Source organism: Oncorhynchus gorbuscha, linkage group LG12, assembly GCF_021184085.1.
Source record: "Oncorhynchus gorbuscha isolate QuinsamMale2020 ecotype Even-year linkage group LG12, OgorEven_v1.0, whole genome shotgun sequence".
Lineage (NCBI taxonomy): Eukaryota > Metazoa > Chordata > Actinopteri > Salmoniformes > Salmonidae > Oncorhynchus > Oncorhynchus gorbuscha.
The window spans coordinates 25,687,320-25,700,301 of NC_060184.1; the positions used below are offsets into that span (position 1 = coordinate 25,687,320).

General features: G+C 43.1%; 1 protein-coding gene across 4 annotated transcripts in view; it reads left to right on the forward strand.

Annotated features, from left to right (window-relative positions):
- Positions 1-506: 506 nt before the first annotated feature.
- Positions 507-12,982, forward strand: part of aig1 (androgen-induced 1 (H. sapiens)) — a 72,879-nt gene continuing 60,403 nt past the window's right edge. Inside the window, exons 1-3 of one of the 4 annotated variants that reach the window (XM_046291622.1) lie at positions 507-838; positions 9,139-9,294; positions 11,325-11,867. In XM_046291622.1, the coding sequence (XP_046147578.1) occupies positions 698-838; positions 9,139-9,294; positions 11,325-11,429 (402 nt within the window). In that variant the 5' untranslated portion in view covers positions 507-697 and the 3' untranslated portion in view covers positions 11,430-11,867. Of the gene's footprint in view, positions 839-9,138; positions 9,295-11,324; positions 11,883-12,982 lie in introns of those variants that run through there. The other 3 variants (XM_046291619.1, XM_046291620.1, XM_046291621.1) reach the window with 3 other exon arrangements.

The window sequence follows — 12,982 nt, forward strand, 5'->3', positions numbered from 1 at the left end:
GAGGGACAAGCACAGTCTTGTGTTAGAACACAATGTTAATTTTGTGTTGCCATTTTTGATTGTTTAAAAGCCCCCAAGTGAAAAATCTATATACATATTTAGTTACAATAAATTGTTGAGCACATTTGAACTATATGCATGTGCAAAGATGCAATGGCCTCAGTAGAAATGTGAATACATTTGCATTATTCCACTATTATACTAGTGTAACAGTATAACTTTAGTCCCCTCGCCCATATCCGGGCGTGAACCAGGGACCCTCTGCACACATCAACAGTCACCCACGAAGCATCGAGCAAGGGGAACCACTACTTCAAGGTCTCAGAGCAAGTGATGTCAACGATTGAAACGCTATTTAGCGCGCACCACCGCTAACTAAGCTAGCCGTTTCACATCCGTTACACTAGACTAGCCAAAACCATTGACCAGACTATAAAGACATCATTGAAGGAGCCTCTGTATGTATGCAGAGCATCACATAGTGGTCTGCTCCTCCTCGTCTTGGAGAGGCTGCGTTCTGTTTCTATGGCAACACCCCTCCTCCTCATCCCTTTCCTCACGTTCACATCTCGTACGCAACCTCCTCTGTCTGATTCCCTTCTCGGAGGCAACGACCCCCCTGCACTGTGCGAGACCCGCAGCATCAATCTGACAGGAGGATATAGCAGGAGACGAGACAAGGACACGGAGAAAAAACATGGCGCTCATCCCATCTCAGGTGCTAAGGGTAGCCATTCTCCTGTCCTATTTCTCCATCCTCTGCAATTATAAAGCAATTGACATGCCCGCGCATCAAACATATGGCGGGAGCTGGAAGTTTTTAACATTCATAGACCTGGTAAGTGTAATATTGTTCTCTAGACCGGAGCCTGGTCATTCAGAAATGCTAGCACGTCATGGTATGATATGCTACAGACAGTCAGTGTCCTACCTCCAGTTGTTGATACCGCCCACCCTCAGTTGCGAAACGGGCCTGCTGTGTTATTAGGCTGTCAGCTACAATATGTTTTGTTTCTTCCAGCGCTGTACACACTCCTCAATTTTTTGGGCAAGTGTTACGGTCATTAAAACTCACACCCACTAAAAAGCCCCCCCCCCCTTCTCGGCTGCTGATGCGCGCAAGTCAGTTGCCTTTTTTGTTGCAACATTGGAATCACATGAATCACAATCATTAAGGAACCATCCGTGGCCCGTGGGTACCCGAGATGATGTGATTAGGATAACGACATCCCGAGCTCAAATGATTCCCCTGTTAGATCACACAGCCTTTATTTTAAGAGAACGTTGTTTGGATAGTAAAAAACCTTCTACGAAAACACCCAGGATGTTCTCTTTATCTCACTGTCTGTGTTTTGCTCTTCTTTTTTCTAGGAATAGTTGCACTCTTGTTTTCTGAAATACATTTTCACATTTTGCTTACTCTATAAGTATATGTACACGCACACCCACACACACACACACACACGCACGCACGCACGCACGCACGCACGCACGCACGCACGCACACACACACACACACACACACACACACACACACACACACACACACACACACACACACACACACACACACACACACACACACACACATATATATATTTAGATCCTGATGTTCTGTCAGTTTTTCAACAGATGACTCATGTTTTCCACATTAGAAGCCCACTGCTGAGCCATTTTACTACTATTTTTATGGCAATGGCGCTAAATGCAATAACAGCAATAAACATGTTTTGTTATTGTGCATTACAACATCTAGTTTAAGCCTATAGTATAAATCCTGACAACAAAGTTTGTGTGTCGCACGTGCATGCACATGTTTGTGCATGTGTGTGTTTACTATTTAGTCATGATTCTGTCTTTAGTCATGATGAATTACTGCCGTGATGATAAAAAACGCCAATGTGACGTGAATATGCCAACCCCAGGAATAAGTACTTAGATTTAGCTCCCAATTTACTGTAATGAACATGTGCAATGTCCTACTACTTATGACGGATTCTCTCATTCTTCTGCTTATTCGTTTTATTTTTCTCAAAGCTACTCAAAAAGTATCCAATTGTCATACTTGAGTAAAAGTTAAGATACTTTAATAGAAAATGACTCAAGTAAAAGTGAAAGTCACCCAGTAAAATACTACTTGAGTAAAAGTCTAAAAGTGTTTGGTTTTAAATATACTTAAGTATCAAAAGTAAATGTAATTGCTAAAATATACCTATGTGTCAAAAGTAAAAGTATGAATAATTTAAAATTCCTTATATTAAGCAAACCAGACATCTCAATTTTCTTGCTTTTGTGATTTATGGATAGCCAGGGGCACACTCCAACACTCAGACATCATTTACAAACGAAGCATGTGTGTTTAGTGAGTCCGCCAGATCAGAGGCAGTAGGGATGACCAGGGATGTTCTCTTGTTAAGTGCGTGAAAGGACCATTTTCCTGTCCTGCTAAGCATTCCAAATGTAACGAGTACTTTTGGGTGTCAGGGAAAATGTATGGAGTAAAAAGAACATCATTTTCTTTAGGAATGTAGTGAAGTAAAAGTAGAAGTAGTCAAAATTATAAATAGTAAAGTACAGATACCCCAAAAACCTATTTAAGTAGTACTTTAAAGTATTTTTACTTAAGTACTTTACACCACTGCTACTCACACCCCACTGTGAACAGATTTCAGTTCCACATCTAGTTTTGATACACATTTGGTTGATTTGTAGACTAATGTGAATTCAACATGAAATCAATAGAAAGTGTCACCATGTCATTGGATTTAGGTTCAAAGTTGGGTGAAGAAAATAACGTTTGCCTTACTTTGATGATTCTTCACAAATCCAAACAGTTTTCCGTGTTGATTCAACCTCATCACATTGATTGTATTATTTTGAAATGACGTGAAAACAACATTGATTCAACCAGTTTGTTTTGCCCAGTGGGACACTGGTAGTGGGTAGTTTGCTCTGCTTTAGCTCACACAAATAGGGGCACAAGAAATGAAGGTGACACGATGTGAGGTTGATATGGATTGAGTTTGACATGAAACAGCTAGGCCTTTTGAATAACTGGTTTCGTTTGATTCTATATACGTCATCATCATGATGAAGTGTTGCTATATGAAGCAGTTATTATTAGAACAGACAACAAAGAAATATTATCACAGCAAAAGATGCCACTCGCTCGCAGGCTTTAGAATCAGACCTTACTCAGGGCGAATGGGATAGAAGTCTAGTGGAAAACTCTAGAAACCAGCCACGGTAGCCAGGCCTAACCTCCACGCCTCTGTCTGTCTACACTCATTCTGTTACACTTCACTTGGTTTAGGACCTTGGCTGCCTAGCTGTGATTTTAGCCTGTAGATATGTTTTCATTGGGTCTCAGTCATTCATTATTGAGTGTGGGGTTCAGATGTGGGTTTCCATCGGGGATACATGAGGAGCAGAACACAGGGCTGTCCAGTGGGTTGATACCACCAGTGAGATCTGGCCTTTGTCCACATGAATCAATAGGCAGAACAAAATGTCCAACCCCTGTGCTTGGAGGAGTCAAGTCATATGATCTGAAACGTTTTGTTGTGGTTTAGCATAGTGCCTCTTCGGATAAAAACTGAGGCACCTAGCAGACAGATTATGAAACTGAGTCATACTTTTGGTTTAAAATGTTCTCTCACTTCCAAGTTGTTAGTTATTAAATGAATCCGTTTTAAAGGCCCAATGCAGTAACAATTGAGTTTTTCCTGTGTTTTGTATCATATTGTTCAAAAACAAACACTGTGAAAGTGTGAATAAATGTGATCAGAGTTATTTCCAGGTAGTTGCTGTTTGAAAATACAATTTACACAGGACCTTCTAATCAGCAGGTTTTACATGGGCAGAGTTTTGACTTGCCAAAATGTATATTTTTTATTTCACCTTATTTAACCAGGTAGGCCAGTTGAGAACAAGTTCGGATTTACAACTGCAACCTGGCCAAGATAAAGCAAAGCAGTGCAACAAAAACAACAACACAGAGTTACACATGGGATAAACAACAGTACAGTCAATAACAATAGAATATTGTATACGGTGTGTGTGCAAATGAAGTAAGGAAATAAATTGGCCAATAGTGGCAAAGTAATTACAAATTAGAGTAATATATGTGCAGATGAGAATGTGCAAGTAGAAATACTGGTGTGCAAAAGAGCAGTTGGTTGGATGGGCTATTCACGCTTAAAGTTAGTGAGGGAGATATAAGTCTCCAACTTCAGTGATTTTTGCAATTCGTTCCAGTCATTGGCAGCAGAGAACTGGAGGGAAAGGCGGTGTTGAAGGTGTTGGCTTTGGGAATGACCAGTGAAATATACCCGACGGAGCGTGTGCTATGGGTGGGTGTTACTATGGTGACCAGTGTACCGAGCAAAGACTTATAGTTGACCTGGAGCCAGTGGGTTTGTCAACGAATATGTAGCGAGGACCAGCCAACGAGAGCATACATGTCGCAGTGGTGGGTAGTATATGGTGCTTTGATTACAAAACGGATGGCGCTGTGATAGACTGCATCCAATTTGCTGAGTAGAGTGTTGGAAGCTATTTTGTTGTAAATGACATCACCGAAGTCAAGGATCGGTAGGATAGTCCATTTTACGAGGGTATGTTTGGCAGCATGAGTGAAGGAGGCTATGTTTGCGAAATAGGAAGCCGATTCTAGATTTAACTTTGGATTGGAGATGCTTAATGTGAGTCTGGAAGGAGAGTTTACAGTCTAGCCAGACACCTAGGTATTTGTAGTTGTCCACATATTCTAAGTCAGAACAGTCCAGAGTAGTGATGCTAGTCGGGTGTGCGGATGCGTGCAGCGATCGGTTGAAGAGCATGCATTTAGTTTTAATAGCATTTAAGAGCAGTTGGAGGCCACGGAAGGAGTGTTGTATGGCTTTGAAGCTCGTTTGGAGGTTTGTTAACACAGTGTCCAAAGAAGGGCCAGACATATACAGAATGGTGTCATCTGCATAGAGGTGGATCAGAGAATCACCTGCAGCAAGAGCGACATCATTGATATCTACAGAGAAAAGAGTCAAACTGGTCGCGATTACAGAACTGTGTAATCCATCAGATCTCTCACTCTGCAGTTGGGCAAGCGCGACATCATTGCGTCTACAGAGAAAAGAGGCTAAATGGTCGGTGATCTGTTTGTTCACTTGGTTTTTGAAGACTTTAGAAAGGCAGGGTAGGATAGATATAGGTCTGTAACAGTTTGTGTCTAGAGTGTCTCCCCCTTTGAAGAGGGGGATGACAGTGGCCGCTTTCCAATCTTTAGGAATCTCAGATGATATGAAAGAGAGGTTGAACAGACTAGTAATAGGGGTTGCAACAATGGCGGCAGATAATTTTAGGAAAAGAGGGTCCAGATTGTCTAACCCAGCTGATTTGTAGGGATCCAGATTTTGCAGCTCTTTCAAAACACCAGCTGTCTGGATTTGGGTGAAGGAGAAGTGTAGGGGGGGGGCTTGGGCCAGTTGCTGCGGGGGGTGGAGGGCTGTTGGCCGGGGTTTGGGTAGCCAGGTGGAAAGCATGGCCAGCTGTAGAGGAATGCTCATTGAAATTCTAGATAATCGTGGATTTATCAGTGGTGACAGATTTGCCTGGTCTCAGTGCAGTGTGCAGCTGGGAGGAGGTACTCTTATACTCCATGGACTTTACAGTGTCCCGACACTTTTGGAATTAGTGCTGCAAGATGCAAATTTCTGTTTGAAAAAAGCTAGCCTTTGCTTTCCTAACTGAGTGTGTGTATTGGTTCCTGACTTCACTGAAAGTTGCATATCGCGGGGACTATTCGATGCTAGTGCAGTACGCCATAGGGTGTTTTTGTGCTGGTCAAGGGCAGTCAAGTCTGGAGTGAACCAAGGGCTATATCTGTATCTTATTTTAGATGGTGAGGAAAGCACTTTTAAAGAACAAACAGGCATCCTCTACTGACGGGATGAGGTTAATATCCTTCCAGGATACCCGGGCCAGGTTGATTAGAAAGGCCTGCTCGCAGAAGTGTTTTAGGGAGCGTTTGACAGTGATGAGGGGTCGTCGTTTGACAGCGGACCCATAACGGACGCAGGCAATGAGGCAGTGATCGCTGAGTTCCTGGTTGAAAACAGCAGATGTGTATTTAGAGTGCAAATTGGTCATAATTATATCTGAGGGTGCCCATGTTTACGGATTTGGGATTGTACCTGGTAGGTTCCTTGATAATTTGTGTGAGATTGAGGGCATCTAGCTTAGATTGTAGGACAGCCGGGGTGTTAAGCATATCCCAATTTAGGTCACCTAGCAGTGCGAACTCTGACGATAGATGGGGGGCAATCAATTCACATATGGTGTCCAGGGCACAGCTGGGAGCTGAGGGGGGTCTATAACAAGTGTCAACAGTGAGGGACTTATTTCTGGAGAGATGGATCTTTAAAAGTAGAAGCTCAAACTGTTTTGGCATAGACCTGGATAGTATTACAGTTTCAACTCTACAGTCTATCTCTACAGTAGATAACAATTCTGCCCCCTTTAGCAGTTATGTCTTGATGGAAAATGTTGTAATTGGGGATGGGAATTTCAGAATTTTGGTAGCCTTCCTAAACCAGGATCCAGACACGGCTAGGACATCAGGGTTGGCGGAGTGTGCTAAAGCAGTGAATAAAGCAAACTTAGGGAGGAGGCTTCTGATGTTAACATGCATAAACCAAAGCCTTTAACGGTTGCAGAAGTCAACAAATGAGACCTCTTGGAGACACACAGGGCCTGGGTTAACCTCTTCATCACCAGAGGAACAGAGGAGGAGTAGGATGAGGGTACGGCTAAAGGCTATAAGAACGTGCGTTCGGAACAGAGAATAAGAGGAGCAGATTTCTGGGTGTGGTAGGATAGATTCAGGGCATAGTGTATAGACAAGGGTATGGTAGGGTGCCAGTACAGTGGGGGTAAACCTAGGCATTGAGTGACAATGAGAGAGGTTGCATCTCTGGAGGCGCCAGTTATGCTAGGTGCGGTCTCCGCATGTGTGGGGGGTGGGACAAGGGGGCTATCTGAGGCATGTTGAGCAGGACTAGGGGCTTCGCAGTAAAATAAAACAATGAGAGCTGCCCTAAACAACAGTATACAAGCTAAAATAAAAAGGTAAAATAACAAAGAGTATTCCAAACATCTCTGCCAATAACAGCTAGTTTTCAGGTTATAATGTCCCTCCAATTAGGCAAAATTCTTGCTTGAGAAAGATTTTTTGCTGAAAGGTGATTTTTGTTTCTTTTTGACGATTTTATTGAAAAACTATTACAGTAAGGTACTTAATTGTTACACAGAAAATAATTTGATTGTGTGATAAAAACAGCTGCACAGAGCCTTTAAGCCAAATAAGTGACCATATAGAGCATGTGTCATCTGTTTTATGACACACACACACACACACACACACACACACACACACACACACACACACACACACACACACACACACACACACACACACACACACACACACACACACACACACACACACACACACACACACACACACACACACACACACACACACACACACACACACATATTACATAAGTGGCATAGCTACAGTGCCAGAGTGCAGATCCTCTCTGCCACAGAGTGCCAGGTGATGCCCAGAGGGGGCAGGTGTGGACAGAGAGATATTATGTCTGGCTTTACATACTGTCCCCTTCCCTAGACCACCCAGTACTTATGAAGGTCCTCTCTGCACCTGGCCAGCACACTACACAGCACATGTAAAGAGGGCTAGGGGGAGTGTAGGACAGTGCCTAATGTCTTTGCTAAGTAAGACATGATGCATTACTCTACTCTCCTGTCAGCCTCTGCTAACTGTGGAGGTAATTAGGTTCCTAGACATTACATTGCTTCCCGTTAGTCTATATAGGGCAATACATGTTGGATATGTTTCTGTAATTACATTATGCTGTAGTATGTACATCATCACTCCTATAGCTGTTAAACTTCTCAACTGGTTCTGTATCTCTCTTGTTCATGCAGCTTCCATATTCTCCTTCCCAGACTCCCTCTGTGCTCCACTCTCCCAGCTGCAGACATTTGAGTTGTGTGGAGCAACACTTTATAACCTGAGCTCCAGTCCAGGAATTATTGTAGTTGCTCCTAAGTGCCTGCAATACAGGGCAGGGAAAGAGCCTGTAGAAATATTAAAAGGGTTTTATGCTTAGATTTTGGCATTCATTCCCTGTAAGAGCTCTGTTTTCCAAACCCCTTGCATTTAAGTGAAAAAGAACCTGGAAGGCATTTGTTTTTTTGCATAGCCTCAGGCTAAACCTGCTGCTTACAAAGGCAAAAAAAAAACAAGTCCAAGATATAAAGGCTGCGAAAACGCCTGAGAAATGAAACAGCTGTCTTGTGTGTTAGCTAGGTGTCACACTAATGCTGTTGCTGGGCACTACCCTGTCCTAGAACCAAGTTCTGCAACGCAATTTTTGGAACGAAAAGATAATGCTGGTTCCTGGAATCCGAAATGAAACATTGAATTAAATGAGAATGAAAGTCACACTTTCCAGTCTGTTGGGTTTGTGCTGTGGCGATAAAGACACCCTGTTATGTTCTCTAGCTCTTAATTTCATGCAAAAAATAATCCCCACCGCTGCCACAGACTGCTCATAGACCCACATAAAATGACATATGCTAGTTTAAGGGGATAGACATCGAAAGTATGAGGTTTATGTAATTGTTCAGTTGTTATATAATTATTTGTATTGCTATATAAAATATGTATTTTATTTAAATGTATGTATGGCAAAATATGCGTTCCGTTTTAGAGGACACCTCAATGAACTCCTTTTTGATGTACATATGAATGTTTTATAGATATGCTTTTTGCGATTCATATGCTTCTCATGAATATAATGTGAAATCAATATTTAATGCTACTGTCCTCTTGAGAGATGACGAACTCTACTGATTTTGTGACCCAAAATAATCTCCTGTTCACCTCTCCGGATTTAAATTGTGTTGTAAAATTCTTTGTCCCGTGACACAACTCCTGGATCAGCTATTCTGCTTAGAAAGAGTGACATGATCATGTCTAACTATTGTGTCATCTGTTGTGGCTGCTCTTCTCTCTAAGAACACGTCGTTTTGTCCTCGCCTTCCCTGCTCTAGGTGATCCAGGCAGTGTTCTTTGGCGTGTGTGTGCTGACAGACCTGTCCAGACTGCTGACCAAGGGCAGTGAGAACCAGGAGCAGGAGAGGCAGCTTAGGAAGCTCATTGGCCTGAGGGACTGGATGATGGCCGTGCTGGCCTTCCCCGTTGGAGTGGTGAGCGATAGTCACGACACAACACTACAGTAGGCCTGGAGCGTTGGGAGTCTGCTCTCAGATCTGATTGTGTTGTACCGCTAACCCAACGGCCATTGAAGTAGACTATACTGTACAGCACAACCAGATCTGGGACTATGATAGTTTCCCTTTTACAGTACGCCAACGATGCACAAATTCACTGGGAAAGAAGCAGAAGACACTGTAAATGCTCTGCATTGTCAGAGCATTCTAGATGCTTGAAACCACAGATCCGCAACAACCATATGTTTCCATTCTCGTTCCCTTTTCAAGATTCATTCATGGATAGAAGAAAGATATTTGAAGAAACAGCTAATGAACCGGAATATGTGCTTCATTGCATTATTGTTATTTAATGCAAGTATCCTCAGTGCAGCATACAATACTACAGCTTCACTGATGTAGAGTACAGTGCATTCGGAAAGTATTCAGACCCCTTGACATTTTCCACATTGTGTTACCTTACAGCCTATTCCCCAAAAATGATTTATTCACAATACTGCATAATGACAAATTAAAAACAGGTTTTTATACATTTTTGCAAATTTATTCAAATAAAAAACAGAAATATCACATTTACATAAGTATTCAGACCCTTTACTCAGTACTTTGTTGAAGCACCTTTGGCAGCGATTACAGCCTCGAGTCTTCTTGGGTATGACGCTACAGGCTTAGCACACCTGTATTTGGGGAGTTTCTCCCATTATTCTCTGCAGATCCTCTCAAACTCTGTCAGGTTGGATGGGGAGTGTAGCTGCACCAGCTATTTTCAGATTTTCGATCGGATTCAAGTCCGGGCTCTGGCTGAGCCACTCAAGGACATTCAGAAACTTGTCTTGAAGCCACTCCTGCATAGTCTTGGCTGTGTGCTTATGGTCGTTGTCCTGTTGGAATGTGAACCTTCGCCCCAGTCCTGAGCGCTCTGAAGCAGGTTTTCTTCAAGGATCTTGCTTTACTTTGCTTCGTTCATCTTTGCCTCAATCCTGACTAGTCTCCCAGTCCCTACCACTGAAAAACATCCCCACAGCATGATGCTGCCATCACCATGCTTCCCCGTAGGGATGGTGCCAGGTTTCCTCCAGACGTGATGCTTGGCATTCAGGCCAAAGAGTTCAATCTCGGTTTCATCAGACCAGAGAATCTTGTTTCTCATGGTCTGAGAGTCTTTAGGTGCCTTTTGGCAACTCCAAGAGGGCTGTCATGTGCCTTTTACTGAGGAGTGGCTTCTGTCTGGCCACTCTTACATAAAGGCCTGATTGGTGAGTGGTGCAGAGATGGTTGTCGTTCTGGAAGGTTCACCCATCTCCACAGAGGAACTCTGACCATCGGGTTCTTGGTCACCTCCCTGACCAAGGCCCTTCTTCCCCGATTGCTCAGTTTGATCGGGCTGCCAGCTCTAGGAAGAGTCTTGGTGGTTCCAAACTTCTTACATTTAAGAATGATGGAGGCCACTGTGTTCTAGGGGACCTTCAAAGCTGCAGAAATGTTATGGCACCATTCCCCAGATCTGTTCCTCAACACAATCCTGTATCGGAGCTCTTCCTTCAACCTCATGGCTTAGTTTTTGCTCTGACATGTACTGTCAACTGTGGGACCTTATATAGACAGGTGCGTGCCTTTCCAAATCATGTCCAATCAATTGAATTTACCACATGTGGAGTTGTAGAAGGATCTCAAGGATGATCAATGGAAACAGGATGCACCTGAACTCAATTTCGAGTATCATAGCAAAGGATCTGAATACTTATGTAAATAAGATATTTTTTTAAATGTTTTTTTTATACATTTGAAACACTTCAAAAAACCTGTTTTCGCTTCGTCATTATGGGGTATTGTGTGTAGATTGCAGATGTATTAATTTTTAAAATCAATTTTAGATTGGGGCTGTAAGGTAACAAAATGTGGGAAAAGTCAATGGGTCTGAATACTTTCCGAAGGTACCGTATCTGAGAAGCATAACAGAAACTCAACAACTCCACATACTAAACAAGAGTCTGTTTTTCTTCTAGGTCGCCAGACACATGCCAGTCTTTAGCCTATATGTTGGTCAGCCAAATCCATCTCACTTCTCACCGGTGAAACTGAAAGGCTGGCGGAAAGGAAATGTCCCCTAGCTAGCCTTCCCTGTGAGTCAGTGGACACCTTTCCCTGGTGCATGCTGCTGCCTGTGGTCTTACTGGACTGCACTGGCCTCTGGGAGGGCCTTTGCATAAGTAAGGACACCGAGTCACATTGTCTTGGATGCAGCACGGCCCATTTGCTTTGCAAATGCCAAGTCATCTATCAGGATGGGTGTCATGGGACAGCCTTGGAGGCAGCGGTCAGGCAGCGGGGCAGGCAACGAGAAAAAGGAAACTGTGTTTGTCTTGCTTTTATATGCCCTTGTGTCCGTGATTGACATCTGATAATTACTCTGAAAATATTTCAATTGGATCTTTGCTGCCGTCTTTTTTTTCTGTTGCAGGAAGAGGTGATGTTTTAGTTTCATACAGTGAGGAGGTGGCGAAGGGCCAGGGTGCCCAGGCAGCAGGCGCTGAGGGGTTCGTACAGAGATGTGTATTTATAAGGTACTGGGAAGATACTGGTTGCCAATAATGATGGTTTTTCCAGGCCTTGAGCCAAAAGATAGGGACATCATTTCATGTTCACTAACTTTGGCCTAGTCACTGTGTAATAAGTAAGAAGAAAATTACATGCCATGTCATCTTTTTTAACATGGCCTAAAGTGAAATAGGGACAGGCATGTTCTGTGTATCACAGTCCTTGTTTACCATAGATCATGTGACGTGTACTGGGACCGAATTTTGATCCTGTGTTCTTCTGTGTAGGTACCCTTAGAAAAAAACACATGAAAAAAAAAGAACATGCAAAAAAACATGTGAGTCAGACATGTGGTTTCCATACATTCGACCAAAAGGGCCAGCACTCATTTTGAAGTCGTAGGCGGGGCTTACCTCATCACGTGACCATGAGCAACCATGACCGATTCATGCCCGCTACACTTTGACATGTGCATTTTCACATTTAAATGTCAACTAGGACTGTCAAACAAATTTGATCCAGTTCATCGCAGGATTTCCTGTGATTGATCAGGATTAATCGCAAATGAATCATTTGCTCAAATTGAGCTGTAATTTAAGATGTATTTATACAAAAAGCATTAAAGGAATATTATCAAAATCAGGCAAATTGATAAAGACACTTTCTTCAACCTCAAAGTCAACTTGTTTTGACATTGTTGTTTTTAGTATATAGATTATGTATGTTGGATGTTTTCAGTGTTTCAACACTTTCAAACCAAAATTGCAAAAAGTGACCTGATTGACTCTGACAGCGCAAATTTGAACATGTCAAAAAGGATATATAATAGGCCTCCAGAGGGTCTAAGGCCCTGCTTTGCAGTGCTTGAGGCGTCACTACAGACCGGGGTTTGATCCCAGGCTGTATCACAGCCGGCCACGACCGGGAGACCCATGAGGTGGTGCACAATTGGCCCAGCATCGTCCGGGTTAGGGGAGGGTTTGGCCGGCCGGGATGTCCTTGTCCCATCACCCTCTAGCGACTCCTTGTGGCGGGCCAGGCGCATGTACACTGACTTCGGTCGCCAGGTGTACGGTGTTTCCTCCGACACATTGGTGCGGGTGGCTTCCAGGTGAAGCGAGCAGTG